Source organism: Strix uralensis, chromosome Z, assembly GCF_047716275.1.
Source record: "Strix uralensis isolate ZFMK-TIS-50842 chromosome Z, bStrUra1, whole genome shotgun sequence".
Classification (NCBI taxonomy): domain Eukaryota; kingdom Metazoa; phylum Chordata; class Aves; order Strigiformes; family Strigidae; genus Strix; species Strix uralensis.
The window spans coordinates 86,035,067-86,053,337 of NC_134012.1; the positions used below are offsets into that span (position 1 = coordinate 86,035,067).

General features: G+C 42.2%; 1 protein-coding gene across 1 annotated transcript in view; it reads left to right on the forward strand.

Annotated features, from left to right (window-relative positions):
* PLCXD3 (phosphatidylinositol specific phospholipase C X domain containing 3) overlaps positions 1 to 7,106 on the forward strand; it is a 101,445-nt gene extending 94,339 nt beyond the window's left edge. The window contains exon 4 of the mRNA XM_074856409.1: positions 7,041 to 7,106. Within this exon, the coding sequence (XP_074712510.1) occupies positions 7,041 to 7,090 (50 nt within the window). The 3' untranslated portion in view covers positions 7,091 to 7,106. The remainder of the gene's footprint in view (positions 1 to 7,040) is intronic.
* Positions 7,107 to 18,271: the final 11,165 nt, after the last annotated feature.

An 18,271-nucleotide genomic window follows, 5' to 3' on the forward strand; every position in this document is an offset into this window, starting at 1 on the left:
GAAATTTAGGCTTCAGGTTTTATTTGCAATAACTTTTTAAGAGCTGGTGCCCTTGGATACCCCATAAGTCTGTCCAGAGGAAAGCACATCAGGTAGCATCTCAGCTTTCTAAGTGTTCAACAACACCATTCTGGTTTTATAAAATTTGGCTGCAATTTAGCCTGATGATGACAAATTGGCAATTTAAAACCAGAAATAGGAGCAGATGAAAGCAAATGCAACCCCACCCTTCCTGGAGCCGTGCAAGTGGAGGCTGTTTGCTGGTGAAGGGAATAAACACGGCTGCTGCTGTTCTAAAATGTTTGTCATCTTCCCTCTGCTTTCTTTTTAATAAACCCTGAGTCCTGAATTAGACCTTGCTAAAAAGACTTGACAAAGAGAAATGTAGATAAACAATTTCTGATGAAGCTTCTTTTCAACTTTCAGGACTGCTCTGTCTTTACCTTGAAAGTGTCAGTTGTGCAAAGGCTGCAGTTAACAAATATCTGTAAAGTGTGTTAATTTCCCTGTCACCATAATGTCTAACACAGTAGAGCTCTGAGGAGCTTTCTCCCTCATGTTCTCTTTGTGAAATTAGATTTTGGTTTAAATAAATACAACTTTTAGAGTACAAAAGGAGCTTAATTTAAAAGACCAAGTTACTGATGTGAATACTTGAATATAAGTTACTAATTTATTCAGTGAACTTCCTGCTACCTTTTTTTTTTTTTTTCTTTAATTTGCCCTCTTCCAGACATTCAGAAAAAGCTCTTGACCTTCTAGAATAATTAAATAAATAGCTTGGAGAATTGCACTGACAATTTTGTAGTAACTTTCAGTCCCATAGCATTGTGCGGAAGAATAGAGAATTGGACTGGAATGTCTCACTTTTCATATCAAACCAAACACTTGTCTTGCTACTGCTGCAAGGAGCTCTTTTTTTTCTCTTTCTTGGGCATTGCGGACAAAACCAGGACAAAACCATGATACTGTTAAGCAGTGATGTTTAATGCCAATGTCCTGCAGCTCCTATTACAGTCTTTGCTGCATCAATAGGATCAGGTGAGTGAAAGAAAATGGTTTAGTGGAACTTTTGTGGGAGAAAAATACCAGTGGTACCTTGGCCTTGTGTGTCTTGTGGGACCCAATGCATGCTCAGAAATAATTTGTTAATAAATATAAATAGGATTTATTTGAGAGTCTGTACAAGTTCTCTCTTACTTCAAAGCAAGTGATAAATATTGTAGCATTAATGATCTGAGTGTTATTTTGGTGCATTGAGAATTTATGATACTGAGTTATAAGAACTTTGTCAATTTTTTTGAAAGGCCATGTGGAAGACCTGAGCAAACTATGTTTATAAAGATTGGTCAGTAAATCTATATATTTTTATCCTCTACAAAAAAATAAACAGTGATTCTGCCTGGTAAACATCGTACATACATACGTGTGAGTGCTTGCCTGTGAGTATGCACTTAAAGTGGAGAGAGGTGGCTTCCTCCAAAGAGGAATTGCCCTGTGTTTTTATATTTTACAGGCTTGCCTATGGGTTTGACTTTGGTTCTTTTTTCCCTTTTGAAGTTTGTTTCCTGAAACATACATTTTTTCAACGCAGAATTATTAATCTCTATCTGGTTAGCCAGATATTTTGGTGGTGCGGGAGCCCTGGGCTCCAGTCCCAGGCAGCTCCCCAGGACCAGGTCCATCTGCCTGCTGGTCTGCAGCTCTTCCATTCTCTTCTCCTGGGGCAATTTTATGTTGCATAGACCATTTAAATACCAAAAGACATGGTAAATAGAATATCTTGACTCAAGTCCACACTCCCCGAATAATTGGACAAGATGGAAAGGAATTAAATAGTTTGGGGACCTTTCTGTCACTATTTTTGTGATTATAAAGGGGATGAGTAGCTTCAGAAGAGAAGACAAAACATATTTATCTCCTGTTGTTTCTCATGCATCTTTTCTCGAATTGCTATACAAAACCTTTGTAGTGGATGGTTCAGAGCACTTTGACTTTCCAAACAGAAAACCTTTTTACACTCTGAGTAAAAACCGATGTTGATTCTCCCTGGCTGTGTTATATGTATTTGCATACGTACAGCTGTTTGGGGGTCAGGTGACATCTTTTAACATGCTATTGCCTTGTGCTTGCCTCTTACAGCGTTTCTGGTGTGAGGATGTGCCCAGGTTTTGCTCTGTTTTGCTTGCTCTCAGATTATTTGCTCCACTACCTTGGAGCTTGCCTGACATTTATACCTCTACAAAGTGAGGGTAGGATATTAGCTCTAATTCGCTAGCTCTTTATATTCACTTGTCAAAAGCATAAGGCCTTGGGAATGAGAGCTTCTATGTGGATTTTGCATACAGCCGGTGTATGCAAACACTGCCTACACTGGTAGGAGTCTTGGGGTCTGGCACGTGCTTAGCTGCCCATGGGTGAGCAGAAAGAGCCTTCCCATCCGCTGGGAAATGTAAACTCCACTATATCATGTTGCAAAGGATTCCCTTTTAAACTACAGTAGGACTGCCAGTTTCTATACCTTCAAACTCTTCTTAAACAATGGCATTCTCTTTGTCTGTCTGACTGTAGTATCCAAGCTGTGTTATTTGAGATCCCAGTAATTGCATTTCTATACTAGATGCCTTCTGTTTCTTTGCTGTATCTCAAAGTTTGCCTTCAAAGATGCAGCTGGCTCTCCTGTATGGGTAACACCTCCCTGATAGTTCCTGGGCATGTCAGGATGGCTTCCTAACATGTCCAGGTGCCTCTATGTTGCAGCTGTGTGTCCAGATGGCAGATAGAATACTTTCTTTAAAACACTGTCTGCGAGCTACACTAATTCTATTGCTTTGAAGGTGATGAACTGTGCAATTCTGAGTGTATTTGCATATTGGTGAAAGAAGGAATGATTTTCAGAAAATTCTGGAGAGACATGTGGCTCTGAAATGACCTCTTTCTTTAGACCAGACCTGGGGCTTGGATAAACCTCAGCCTTTAAGGGTCTGGTTTTTGGTTACTATAAATCCGTGTGGTCCTGTTGCAGTTACTAAAGCATCATAGGTACCAGGTTATTGCCTGGCTCTTATCTATGTTTATGTCTTGTTTATGTTTAATCACACTGAATCCAGGCCGCTGTGAATCATCAAGGATTCAAAATACTGCCACTCAGGTTGACCTGCACGTCCCATGCAAAGAATGTTGCAGTGGTATTGGGGGTTTTACAGGAATTTTGCAGTGGCTAATTGTGAACTAAGCTATCCCCAGGCACCTCTACTGGTTCTTCTGTTTTCAAACCCAAAAGTCTAGCACGGACTTTTTCTGTTGGGAAAGGGGACAAGAAAACATCCACTTTCAGTACAGTGTCCTCCCCCCCTTCCCCATGCCCTCTCTGCCCAAAATACAGTGAAGTTTGATAGGATTTAGAGGATCTCTGTTGTATCAGTCCGTGATAATTCCTTTCACAGTGTTGCTCAAGGACCAAATCGGATGAAAATGGGCTGTTGCAAAACAAACAATGAATATGCAATGTGGGCAGCTGTGAGGCTGGGGGGACAATTTACCTTAGTGTCAGCAGCCAAACACTTAAGTGTGTTTGTGTGGTACTTCGAACAATTCAAGATTTAAATCAAGAAGAGTGCTTTACAGCAGTTTAGCAACCTATAAAACCCTACCTTAAGGAGCTAAAGACATGTAATATGAGAGATGCTTGTTTTGTCCTGAAGTCTGTAACTGTTGCTCTGCAACTGCTCAGCTGCTTTTTCCAGTGCCAGCTACTGTTAAGGGTGGCACGACTGTTTTGTAAGTCTCTGCTGCTTGATTAAGTAATGTTGTGATCTAAAAGTTACATTGCTATGAATTATAAAACACAGTAATTCTTACTGCAACACTGATCCATACTGTCTCAGTGTATGTTAGCCCTGGACTTAGCACTGAATACTAAGACATTAAATGGCAGTGTTTGCTTCCCGTTACAAGGGGTGATGGTGCGGCTGCAAATCATTCACCTGAATGCAGATAACAAGGTTGTGCTGTGACTTAATTAATACAGATCTACTTTTTATGGCTATCCCTGAGGACTTGAAAAAAATCAGTTATTGCTTATGTTTGTAAATTCTCAAGCGAATAGTGCAATTAGGCTTCCAGTGATATTTAAAAAATTAAATCAATATTTTAATAGCACCTCTTCAGCATTCTTGCCTTGCATTTGGCAGAAAACAGTAAGCCTAGCTATAATAAACTCACATGCATGCACATATACACGAGGCAATATTTGTATTAAGTTGTGATTGCTCTTGGGAGGGAATTCAGTGCAAGCTTCCTGTTGTACAGCACTGTTCTCTCGCTTCACCTGTCCTATAAATCCATTGTGTATAGTTTTGGTACTATTTTGCTTTATTTAATTTAGTAACCCTAAAAATTGCCTCTGGATCACATCATCTTTCATTTTACTTAGATTGCGAGGATTCCGGAACCAGGAAGTCTTTATGCACAGCTGCTATGAGGTATCAGCTGGATCATGTCTAATTAGTGCACACTCTGGATAATTATTTTTTTTTTTAGGCAATGGATTCTTCTTTTCTGCAACTGTTCTAATTCTTCCACAAGACCTTTACAATCATCAAAACAATAAAACCAAATTCCTGTCAGTGTAGCTGAATCTCACCTCGCTCATTCATAAGAAAAATGAAGCTGAGTTAATGGGGTGATACCAAAACCCTAATTTTTTTATTTAAGTATCTTGTTCAAAAACAATTAAAATTCCTTCATGGGCTTGGTCATACAGAACATGATCCTCTTTGCTATCATCTTTCCAGACTTCCAGCTCTAGTCACAATACTAATCCCTCCTCCACATACCTTCTCTTACACTCATTGAGTCTCTCTGACATTGCATCTAAGAGAAACTTCTCACCTGACTTGCTCTTATTTTTTTTTTTTAAAGTAAAAAAATCTCCAGCCACTATGATTACAAAATATCAAAAGAATTTCAAAATGAAGAGTCCTTTACTGTTCTTCCCAATGCTACGCTTATGACCTAGTTTGACCTTTTCTAATCTTTGTCCGAAAGAATAGACTGTTTATACCTAGAGATAGAGCTAACCATGGCTGTAGCATTGTAATTGCACTGTGCTGTTTCTATGCAGCTTAAAAAATTCAGGTCACTGACCATTTTCTTACCTCTGTAGAGCAGAATTAACACTACAGTGTCAGCTGGACATTAATGACTTAAGTTGCCTTTAATGAATTGAAAGATATTTTGCATGACCTTCTTGGCTGGCTTGAAGAGCCAAAAAAAGAAAGCTAATCTCTGATATATGTTGCTTAATTTGTTTCTACAGGTTCCCTTGGGCTAAATTACTGCAGTGGTGCAGTCAGCTTTCTTCACAAGGCCTACCATCATTAGCAGTGCTGAAAAACCTCTCATTATGAGTATCTTTACAGGGCAAATGTGTTAAGCAAGTGTTCATGTAATATAGGGTGAGTCTGGTGATTGCAATATGCTGATGCTGCACTAAGTGTTCAGCTCATTCCAGGTTCTTTCACCAAGACTGATTTCAAATGTCAAAATGGGAAATTGTACAACCAAAACCAGGATCTTGGAATATCCCTTTCACAGTCACCAGAAGGCCTACATGCCCCTCTGGTTGGCTGTGAAGCAGCTTGCGGTGCTTCAGCAGAAAAGGATATGATGGTAGTCTGGAGCAGCCTGTGGAGGAGAAACCATAACCAGGGCAACCTAGAGTGCTGCCAATCCTTTGTGCAAACAGGGTGGGTGGGCGGGCGGATGGATGGATGGATGGATGGATGGATGGATGGATGGACGGACAGAATGGGACCAGTGAAGGACAGTGGCAGCAGGCCATTGCTGCACTGTAAACTGGACAAGCATAGATGAGTGTTACAGCTGGAGTGGTTATGTACTGGGAACTGTCCATGCCCAAGCACTGGGAATAGGAGGATTTAGTGGAGAAAAAGTGGGTAGGAAAGCAAGCCTCGAAATGCCTGTAGTTAGCAATGTTGACACATCAGGGGACCAAGAGTGATGCGATAGTCATGAGACCTCCTTCCTGTGGAATTAAATCATGGAGGGCAGCACGGGCTTGCATCTTCACCAGCTTTCTCCATCAGCAGCCTCTTTGCATTCTGCATCCTTGTGGGTCACAAGTGCAGAACAAAAATCCTTCTGGTATGTTCCCCTCCTCTGAATAGTGTTGTCTTCTCTCTCCAGTATAAGTTCATGCAGCTGACAGGGAGCAGAGTGGGGAGTCCAGGCTGAGCTTGGCTGCGCTGCAATGTGTGATGAGAAGCAGAGCTGGATGTCAGTGATGTCTTTATCTAAGAAAATTAATAACTTGAAGATCATGTAGTGGATTTAGAGGTGAACAAATCTTTTTTTAAATAGGTGAATAAACGCCAGAGTTTAAAAATAGATGAGGAAAAGGGCAAGAAAAGTAAGTGACTCAGCATAATCCACAGAAATGAAGGCATGGAGCTGGGTGTTGTAATTTCTAGTTCCTAACTTTGTGTTTGGCTCTCTGGACTATACTTCCCTCTGATGCCCTGTGTTGAATTTCATTAATTTAATTACTTCAGTGGGAACAGGAGCAAGACCTTAGGCTGGGATTTTCAAGGACAGTTGAGGGAGTCAGAGACTCACTGCTGGTTTCCAGAGTGATTTTGTTGGTTTTAAAGCCTATTGGAAAGCCAAGATCTCAGTTACTTGTAAATGGTGGCTTAGGGAATTTGAAATTCTTTTATTCATCTCCTGCTTGCAAAGATGAAGGTCAAACTGCTGACCTACCTGCAAAGCAGGAGGTCAGAGGAATTATGTGGACTCTGGTAGAGCCATAAGTTGATTGTTGTATTTGCCAGCCATTGCACGTAGCCATTATGCTCCTTGACAGGTAAGTATTTATATATGCTTTCTACAGTACATTTTAAAGACAATTACAAAAAATGTAAAACTAGGAGTTGTGTGACAAGGAGACTTAAAACAACAAAATCACAGTATGACCTAGAGGATCCACTTCTTAAATGCCTCAAAATGTGTTAATACAGGTAAGGCTGAAGATCATAAACTCAAAAATGGCTCACTGAGGACCTACTGACACCTTGGGTAGAGGAAGAGACAGCCTGTGACTGCATCGACATCCACAGCAGGGAGCAAGGAAGGAGTCAGTTTTCCCTCTTCAGTCTAACTGTGTGAGTTCCCACCCATGTCTGCTACAGACGACTTAGCAGCGTGAGTAGATCTAGGCATAATGGAGATCCCCCTTTATTTTCCTGGATATGTAAGGTTTTATAGTACAGGTCAGGAGATTAAGGCTGCCAGATGTGGCTGAGCTGGGAGTCGGGTCAGACTGAGGGTCTCATCATGCACTCTGAAGGAGCTCAGTGGGAAGAGCAAGAAGGAGGGTGTCTGGCAGAATGACTGCCTGAGCCATATGACATAACATATAATTTTTCTCCCGTCTTCATACAGGTATTCAAGGAGTCATGCACACAGTCATCCTTGGATACAGAGGCACGCACATTTAAGTTTGCATAGTCAGCTGCACTCCGTGCAGGTCACATGCAGGTAAATGCACATGCAGCAAGTCTGACATGCAACTATCCTTCAGACACACAAATGTCAGCATAAGGCATGAGAATTAGAGACCCACAGCTGAAAACCTAGCCATTAGCATGCAAAGGAGTTTCAGTATCATCAGAGTCCCCTGTGCTTTGTCTTGCCATAAATGGATCATGAATAAAACATTCTGAGTCATGGAGAAAAACACAGTTCCCATAATTGCAGGTGAGTGCTATAAAGATGGCATGGCAACACCACCAACTCCATCCTACTGTAGGACACAGGGATGACAGAGAAACAGTCATCTTGTCTCCATCAGCAGAGCCATTTCAGGAGCCTGTCTGCCTGCCACAGAGGCACGTGTGCACCTGCAAATTGTCATTATATAAATTTACAACCACAACTCCTGGCTCTGCTGCTGGGATGCTGGACTGGAAGTTTAGGTCCATCCCAAGGCTTGAGGGAAGAGCTGAGAGCATGACTTTCTAATGCAACACCTCTACTGACTTTTGGATTTGATCAGTAAATACCACAAAAAAGCACACATGTAAATGTTTATTCATGTTTGCAGAACTGTAACTAAAAAGGGGACAGAGCTGATTTTGAGACAAAATTCCTTTCAGGATTTGCGGAAAGCTGTAGCAACATACAACTCTCATTGTGCTCATGGCAAAGATGTTACCATCCAGCAGGAACTGTGGTGTAATTGTCTCTAAAGCCTTTCTATAGGAGTAGGGACACTAATGGCAGAAGATAGAGGTGATGTTTAGTCTCAGGGAAAGGAAAGCAAAGCACCATTTCCAGATTTGCTTTTTTTCTGGGAATACTTTGTATAGGGTTTTCTATGTGAAGAAGGACGGTTGCTTGCTTCTCTACTTCTGCTGGTGGTCTGTAAAGCAAGCACATAAATACACATGCACACGTCTGTCATTCCAGCTGTGGCTCTGCTTAGAAAGATCTAACCATAGACTTGTTCAAGTTACTTTCTAAATCCGTCGTGACTGGTAGTGTGTCATGTTTCTTGGAAGCAGACTGTTTCAGGTCACGGAGTGTAATTAAAGGCAATTAATGCAATTACACACAACTGTGCTACTGATAATACTCCAGATGCCATTATGTCACTGTGCTTCCTGCTGCTGGCCCTCACAGGCTGTGCCTTTATGTTCTCCTAGTGTTGTCACTGTGGTTAAGCCAGGGGGCTGGAAATGGGAGAAAATGTACAATTTATTGTTCCTAACTCCCCTCACTCTGAAAATTTCAAGAGTGCTAAGCAGATGTCAAACCCATTTGTCTATTCTCTTTTCTATCCACTGACTGATGAAGAGTAAGAAGGAGACAAGGGTGAAGACTGCCATGGAAAATGGTCATAGTTTAAATGTTATAAAGCACTTATATATAAATAATATATTTTATAGTAGTCCATTCTACAATTAAGCATGTACTAAATGTGTTGATTTCCACTAATGAGTTACATAGTTATGGAATAACTATTCAAGGGGACTAAAGTTTAGGCAGTAAAATCTGAAGGACTTGAATTAGCTGTGAACTTCAAACTTTACATTTGGAATCCAGCCCTGTCTTTCCCTTTTGTCTCAGTCTGCCAAGTAATTTACAGTTCAAGAAAGGCTAATGGAGCTATAAACAAAGCACAGATGCCTCTCACATTTCCTTTATTGGGCCGTGGTATGAAAATAGCCACTGCTTCCAGAAGAGAGCGCATGTGTAATTACAGAAGTGTCTCAAGTCTCTTGCTTATCTGCAGAACAGGTACATCGTAAATCATCTTTCATTTTCAGTGGGGCGAGCTTAAGGGGCTGAAACCTACCTGAATTCACTTTATGTCCTCTGGGTTTATTTTTGTAAAGTGAGCGTTGGCCCTACTGGAATGATCATTAAACTCATTAGGTTTCTAAAGAAGGACTGACTGCTATAAGCTTGGTTTTAAAAGCTGTCTCAGATAGATAGTGGGATAACTTTGGATCACCACGTGAGCCTGTCAATCACTCTACGCACATTAAAGTTCAACATTTCCCACTCGCACCAGCATGAAGATGGAAAGATGTAGTAGGATTCGTCCAACATTTCCTTTGTAGAAGGCTGATTGTTAGCAGATGCCGGAAGCTGATGGTCAGCTGACGGTATTAGCGCATACATGGATATTTCAGGACATGAGTCCAAATGAGCAGAGATAAGCTAGCCTGCACATGCAGCTTGCAGTTCACTCCCCAGTTTGCTGAACCTGGGTTTGCTGGCTCTGGGACCTTGCAGGGCAAGCAGTCCTGTCAGATACAGATGGGCTCTGTGCAAAGCTCTTTAGCAGTCAGCATTGCCCTGTAATGAAAAGGCAAAGAGGCTCAGTCGAGTATGTATCAGCCAGCCAGAGGAAAAGCTTTCCATACTGACAGTTTTCATGAGTCTTGATGTTAAGCATTTGTTTCACATCTGACAAGAGCCATGGTTTGATTTTTGGGTCTGCTCAGAACTATCATTGGTCAAAGCATGAGAGAGTTGCAGCAGAGTTGGTTAGTCTCACAGTTTAGGGCCCTTTTCAGGCACCTCTGCCTCCCCAACAAACTTTGGCTGTTCCACTGAGTGTGTGGCTAGCAAGACATTTCAGAGCCATCCCTTAGATGGGTAATATGACTGTAAAGGGAGGTCAGAAACTGGGTCTCTAAGCTATGATATTTAAGATGTTCTGATAGTGAACGGGAAACAGGTTCTACCTGCATAGGGCATTATTTCTGTACTGCATTGTAAAGTCCATACAATGCCCAGCAACCCTCAAGACTTTCACCCTCTCTATGGTTTCTCCTATCCAGCTTTGCAGAGTGTATCAAGCATAACTCAGGAACATACCTACTGTTCTCAGTTCAAATTCATCTCAGCTGCCCCACTTCTGCTCCCATCCCCATTGCCCTCAAACACACAGTGCCCAGGTAGGCTAAGGAGGCCCCAGCTGAGGTTCAGCATCCTTGGCCAGCCCAGCAGCACCACGGCACAGAAGCCATCCCTCTCTGCATGGTCAGGAATGTTACCTTAAATGTCATTGCAATGTATAAGTGAACAGGAGCTTTCCCACTGAACTACACCTTCTCTTGATATTTAGAGCACATTTACTACAGTGGTATGACTATTGGGAAGAACAAGATATGAAATAACATGCTATCAGGGAAGGCGAGAGCCTTAATCCAACTGGAAGTGGGCTACCATGGCAGGAAAATAAACTGTATTTTCCATACAATAACCAAAAGGGTTTCTGTAAGAGTGGTCAGCGTGCCATCATTCACTGCAATAGGTTTGTAGAGCTTTGCATCTTGCATCTTTCGACAGCTATGGCATGTGCATGTTTGCTTGGAGAAATTCCTTGCAATCACAGCTCCAGACATGGAGGAGAGCCCCTATGAACAGTGGCTATAGACTACTCTTCAGTCAAACCTCCTCTGTTTCGTGGGTATCAGCGTGAGGTAGGCCAAGGCTGCTTTCCAAATGGATGGCACTGTCATGAGTGCACATCATGGTTGTTGGGGAAAATGAAGACTAGGAAGAGCTGCAATTTGGGTGGCTCCTGAGTCTCTGAATAATCAAGGCTAATCCCATCCTCTAGTGTTAGAAGCAGGAGATAGAATGTGAAATCTTACATTAATAATCAGTTTATTATACACTTTGGTCTGTACCCTCAAAGCCATTTACAAATCGAGGTTGTATTGCTTTGAGCCTTGCCTTCATTTCAATATCCTGAGGCTCCTGAACATCCCCTCGGAACCCAGCCGATGGAGCATAAAGCTAAAACCATGAAGGCCAGAGAGTTTCACAGTGCAGTCTGACACTGTCCTTAATTCATCCCGCTCTACACAGACATGACAACATGATGATGTTTTGTGTCCAGCTCAGACAGAAAGAGAGGGTAAGGAGGACATATAGTTGTCTTCTGGCAAAAGGAAGAGGAATTGAAGATGTACAGGGTGAGCTGTTAGCAACCATTTCTGGTCAGTCAGTTCTGCTGTGTAAACTGGGATTTGAGCTACAGCTCTGAATTTTCTGTCTGCCTCTGAATCACTGCCAAACACCGTCAGGAGCTACTGATCCTGATTTGCCACAGAAAAGAACAAGCTGTTTGTTCTCTTGGCTCTGTAATTTGCTTTGGATTTGACCTAGAAGGTTCACATCTGGTGGAGAAATACTCATTCGGTGCCTGGTATTTGTCTTTTGTTATCATGATAAAGTTACCAATCATACAGAAACTCAGAGAAAAATATCCACAAGTTTCAGAGATGAATCAGCAGAGCTCTTGATTAGTATCAATTTACAGACCTTGACTAGTGATCAAATAAATTAAAATACCTTGCCCCATTTCTCCTGATTCATCTAGTTTCTCAATGGGCAATTTTAAAAAATCGCAATTTAAAATTTTTATTGTGTCAATGTTAAATGTATTTTGTATTTTATATTTGTAGTTTGATTTTAACAAGAAAAGGTCTAAGAAACTTTGTCTGTTGGTGCTCCCTAGTGGTGAAATTTGCCTGCAGTAAAGTTGCAGGAATTTTGCTAATGACTCTGCACTTCCATATCTTAATTGCTTTAAATTTAAGTCCCTCAGCCTGTTTGGGGGTATAAAGTCATTCACACATATCAGTGCTTTCAGGACTGCTCCTTCATTTAGCACAGGGCCCTTATGATGTGAAAAATGTACACAGCAGCAAAGAAAATAATTTTTCCTTCCTAGGCTTTGTTAATTTCTGTCCTTAGTGTTAATGTGCTACATAAACTTTCCTTAATAAGATGAGACATACCACTCTTGTTTCTGTTCTCATTCTGTATCAGGCAGAAATCCAGGTACCAACACAGTCAGAAAGACACACACACAGAGGCATGGGGAGTATTTCTGCTCTCAAACCCATCCCTGGGATCTCTTTCCAGCAGCAAGTGATACAGTTCCCAGGTGGTCACTCCCATGCTGGGCTCCATGGCTCTCCCTCCCAATAACTGTGACAGGCTGGTGACAAAACATTGGCAAAAAGGACTGTGATGAATGCCAAACTGGCATCAACTCATGCCTCTCACTTGGGCTGAACTTTACCAGCTTGAGAAATATCTGAGAGAGGAGGAAACCCCACAGCCATGAGTCTACTCTTCCCTGAAAAATAGCTGTAAGCAGCCAAGTGCCACATCTCTCTAGTGCAGTAGGAGCCAAGCATAACCATGTTGCCCCTGAGCAGTGGAGTAAAGCCAAAAAAAGTCTCTTCAACCCTCATCCACTGCCAGCTCTGGTATAGGAATTACTCTGAGCCTGAGCTGAAGGGCAAAGCCTTGCAGACTGGATTTGCACTGGTAAATCGTCATTGTCAATCTCCTCCAGCATGAAACCTCTAAAGCCTTTGGGTTTCCTCACCATATGCTGGGATTTATGGCTACATAAAGGCAAACAAAGGAACAAAAGGAGAAGTTGGTGCAATCTGTATATCCAAATCTGGTATCTTTTAAACACATGTATGTAATATATATATATAAGCATATAAAACATGTATATACCATTTAAATTACACGACTCTCAAAGACTCAAGCCCAGCACAATAGCGTTGGCTCAGGCTCATCTATGTGGAAGGTTGCTAAGACTGTATTGCGGGAAAAGGAGTACCACACCACCACATAATCAGAGGCAGTGGAATGCTTCTGCCCCAAGAAAACTGTCACCAATCCTGATCCAGTAAAGGACAAGCCTGGCTGTGATGGTTTAGATTCTGCTGAGAAATGGAAATTGACCCAGGACTTCAAAAGATCCCAGAGAAAACAGCGGAGTCAGAGAATCATCTCTTTTTCAGAGAGGCAGTGAATCTGAGCAGGGAATGGAAGTGCTAGGACAGGAGTGGTGATTAAGGATGCACCCATTCCCTTCATGTCTTCTCTGTGGACTGGCTTTCAGGTGCTGGTTTAATCAAACAAGGTGATTATCAGATGCTTTGACTGATGATTTTCAAACCTTTTTGATAGTAAATACCATTGTTTATCAAGGATCCTTATTGCTTCACATTGTTCCTTTTGAAGCTTTTTTTACCCTTTTTTCTATCAGGCAGGATCTTATCTTCCTGCCTTCAGCCTTTTCAGCACCATGTTATCTCTTTCAGGAAGTTGAGACCTACCAGCAAACCGGCTGGAAGTCGGCTGAAGTAATTCTGTGGAACCTGTAAAGGAGAATTTCAGTTTCTAGTATTCAATGTATGTATGCACATTATTAGACCTTCCATCCCGATGCAAGAAAGCCCAGTACAGCAGATGGTTCTCACAGTTGCAAAATGTATTTCCAGTGGCCTGGAACAGAGCCTTTCCATGACTTGGATCAGCTTTTGAGAGTTGATTCCCTGGGAGTTTCCAAAGCCCATAGGCAGGTTATGTGCACCCCGGCTCCCTTGTTGCAGATGGGGAGCCGTTGGCCTTGTAAATGTTGGGAAAATCAGATGTGACACAAGCTGCTGTCTCCTGAACTCCAGGTATGGTCACAGGTACTCATGGTACCAGCATCTGTGTCGAGCATTGATACAGCTGCAGAATTATTTGTTAGATGAAATTAAAGGTATTTTTGCCTGTCTTTTGTTTAGAATATCTGATCAACTATGGGATTCAAATGCCTCACAGCTCTGTTGTCCCTCCTGTTTGCTAGCACTCCAGAAGTGCTATCATTTCTCATAGAAGAACTAAATACAGATGCAGCTTCCAGCATGACTTGCTGGGTGATATTTCAGGGATCTTGAATCTCCAGTCCTATTTGCTGTCTCAGACCTCAGCATCCATCTCTCACTCCAGTGCTCCAGTGCCTATGAGTACCAAGAGAGAATTAATTTGCTCAATGACTTAAACAGTAACTGGCAGTAATTTAGGAGGCAACTGCAAACAGGGACACTGTGGTCTCACATTGCCACGTGATAGATGACCAGTGTAGGACAAAGTGGTGGTGCCAGCTCATGTGCAGCAATGCCCATGGTTCAGCCACGAACCAGGCTGATGAAGCAGAACAAGAGCCTGGGGCTGAAAGCCTGCCATCCCTCTCCTGCATTCACCCTTCTGCAGGCTAGAGGTTCCTGTGGTAATCCTGTGGTAATCTGGGTGGTCCTTAAAAGCCTCGATGGAGCAAAAACCATTCACTTTTGTGAAGGTGGAAGTCACATATCTCCTTTGGATTGCATGGGTAAAACTTGCCCTTTACAGCTCTTCAGTGAAAAAGGGCACACAGTCACGTTTTGTAACTTGTGTTATTCACTGGGACATAAGCCCCTCTTTGACTTGTCCTCAACAGAGCAATCTTACGAAGTAAATTGTGTTCTTATAGAAATCAGAAATTACATAAAATATATATTGCAATTATATTTTAATATAATTATAAATTAAATTATAAATTATATAAATTATAGATTGGTCCAGGCAGCCCATGCAGGGTTTGTGGAAAGGGACTCCCCTAAGATACTACCTGTATTTGTGGGCCCAAACTGTCCTGGGGTGCCTACTCTGCACCTAAAATGGGGATACCATGAACAGAAAATGTTGTTCTCCCCATGGATAGGCCTCAGGGGATGTGTATATGTTTCTGACTGCAGGAGGGAAAAACAGCATTGCAGACTGCCTGGCCCATGAGCAGGGGACCCCAGAACTGGCAGCCAACTATTACAACCAGTGTGGGGAAGGGGCATATTTTTGGCATTGGAAGAGGCTAATGGGTTTCAGTTTTGGCAGTTCCAGCTGATTTCCAACCCCTTTAAGGCAAGAAGAGACCACTCCTGGTGCATGTTTTAGGAGATAATTTTTTCTCAAGGTTCTTGCAGGTTTGCTTTAAGTCTTCTTTGATTCAGATGCACGAAAAACTGAGCAATAACTCTACTGAGGAAATCCTCCTTTGTGATTTGTTCTTGTCAAGCTTAATCACCCTGATTTAAGCACTCATAGGGTTGTAGGAAGGGGGCTGTGTAGATGTATGATTCAGGTTTTTCTGGGCATACCACAGATTAGATCTATTTAGCAGAGAGAACTGTGGGGAAAAATTGCAAGACAATGGAAAAATATGTCAAATCTTTCAAATTAATTTCAAGAATTTTTCAAGTGAAAATTTCTACTTTATCTTGAGGAGAAAAATAAAGGAAAAACCTCCTCCCCTTTTAAAAGGGGTTGTCAGCCATCATAAACGCAAGTTTTCACATTTAAAAAAAAATAGGGGAATGTAGGTATTTTCTATCAAAAATGTTAAAAAGGCAATTTCCATTAATGTTTTGACAAACATTTCAACTGGTCTCTTATAAAAATAATGATCAGATTATGTTTTACTGATCACTAATGATGACATCTCATTAGTACTTATGAATAGTTAACCAGGAAAAAAACCAGTTAAATGACTAACTTGTTTCATATAGTAGACATGCTTTAGATGCAAAATTCTCAACATACAAACAGCTTGAATAGTAGCTACTTAATGATAGCTTTTATTTATTCTGAAAAATGTTATAAGGTAAGGTCACATTCACCTGGGCTAATACAAGGTGTGGGTCAAGCAGCCCAGCTCATACATCATCCTTCCAGCTGTGTACTCAAATCATTGGCTAGCACCAGACACTTTCTGACCTCCTTCCTTCCCCATAAACCTTGCAGTGGCAGCTGCTTCAGGCTCCTTGCTGTGGTGCAGGAGGGATCCTGGTGCTCTGTGTTGCAGCTCATGCAGTGGAGGATGCGTGACTCTGCTGAGGTAGACCAGCTCAGACTCCCTTCATTCAGATGCTGCTTCCTCCTTCCTTGGTGGGTGGTTTGGCCAGCAGTGCATTGTGTAAAGGGTGGCTAGCTTTCCATCCACCTTCCATGAGGAGGTGAGGTGGCTGAGTGCTGAGTGAATGCCTGTATGCAATGTTTTTGGGTGGTTCCCTGTTCTCTCCTCTGCTGGTGAGATGCCTTAACAAGCATGGACACTGGGGTTTAGTTCCCCCAGAATATTGTTTTTCCACTGTGTGGTAGATGAAACCTCCTTTAAGCATTTCAGCCCCTGGCAGAAGGGGTGCTTTTGCTGCTTTGGGAGAATGCACCTGTGCTGTGTTTGTGCTTGAGTTATCCTGTGGTCGTGCTTCAGTCTATCAGAATAGTTGCTGGGTGTTAATGGGGATGAAATCCAATGTGGCTTCTAAAGGTGAAAAGTCTTAATTTAATTTGCAGATGATCTGTGGAATGAAGACGTGACAAAACAGTAGCCTGAAAGCATGGAAACGAAGGAAGGTGCTGAGCTGGGGTTTCCCTCCTTGGCTCCAGCCCACCCATTACCATGGGGTGCAAGCAACAGGGATGAGGCTCAGCAAGCAAGGCTTGTGCTGGGTCTTCCTGGTGATGCAAGCAATGAATGTGCTTTTCAGAGCTAAACACCCTCAACTGTTCCTGATCCAGGCCAAGGCTACCTGAACACATTTTCAGCAGCAGTGACCAGTTTTGCTGCCCTGGAGTGATGTTGGTGCTGACCCCCACCATGATGAAGTCCTGAGTCCTGGGCTACTGCTTATGCACCAAATACTTCCAGCTTGTTAATTAAAGTCAAAGAGCAGCAACTTCTGTATAAGAGAGGTAATTCAGGACTCTTCGTTTGACAAAGCAGCCAGAGAGGGCAGATGCAATTCAATGCTTTCAAATCCAAAGCATAAAATCTGAATCTGCTAACAAAATCCTTGGACAGAAATTGTTTTTCTCCACAGGTGCTGCTGTTTCACAGCATCCTCTGTGCTGATACAACTCCTCTTCTCAAAGCCTTTGCCTCTGCTCTTCACTCCCACACCTCCTTCAGATCAGCGGTGGCAGTCAGGGAGGAGGCAGTGGCGCAGGTTTCACGGTGAAGCAGAGCACAAGCGATGGGCGTCTGGCTGCAGGCAAGGCTGCCTGCCACCTCTGTGCCATGCCGAGGGCAGTACCACTCCTATCATCAGACAGCCTGATGATGGACAGAGTAAATAAGATTTTTTTTATGGTTCGCTTTTCTTATTGCCATGGGATATGTCAAAACAACTCAGTATTGAAGCGATTCAGATGGCCTTTCATGCTTAAAGGTGCCTTCATTTTTTTGTTTCAATATCCCTTCTCATGGGGGCCATATAGGTTGATAAAAGTTTAAAGAGGAAGAAAAATACCTCACTAAATTATTGAATTAAGTGCAAAGCGTATTTTCCTTCCAGTCCAGCCTGATATTAAATTTTAATCTGCCATGTAGGGATGAGAGATTTCTCTTGTACTTTGTTTTCAGGAAGATTTTGATGGGAAAAAAGTGTCTAGTGAATAGTATCAGTTTATGCTCTTAAAACTCCAGACTTTGTCAGAGAGTAGACAGCTGAAGCCATGTCTGCAAGATCTCTGTGAGATGAGGGGTGCACTTCAGTAAACTCTTGCTATTCATCATCCAAAGAACTGGAGGTAGGTGGTAACAGTCCACAGTTGTGAATTTTATGGGACAGGATGAATGTTTTTTCCTGTGTCTGCACCAGGTGGTCACTTAAATTGAAGAGCTGTTTGACTTCTGTTTTGCTTACCTCCCAGAAAATGTTATGGTGTTTGCCCGCTTCCTTCTGCTCTTTTGCCTTTACAGTTCTGGGTTTTATCCCTTGAGCAGAGCTTTGGGGTGAGAACATAGGCTGCTCTCAGAGAGGGGTTAGTGGTTGACTTGGGAGGATAATATCATTTTTCTGAGTAGGACAAATTAGGTATAGGATGAAAT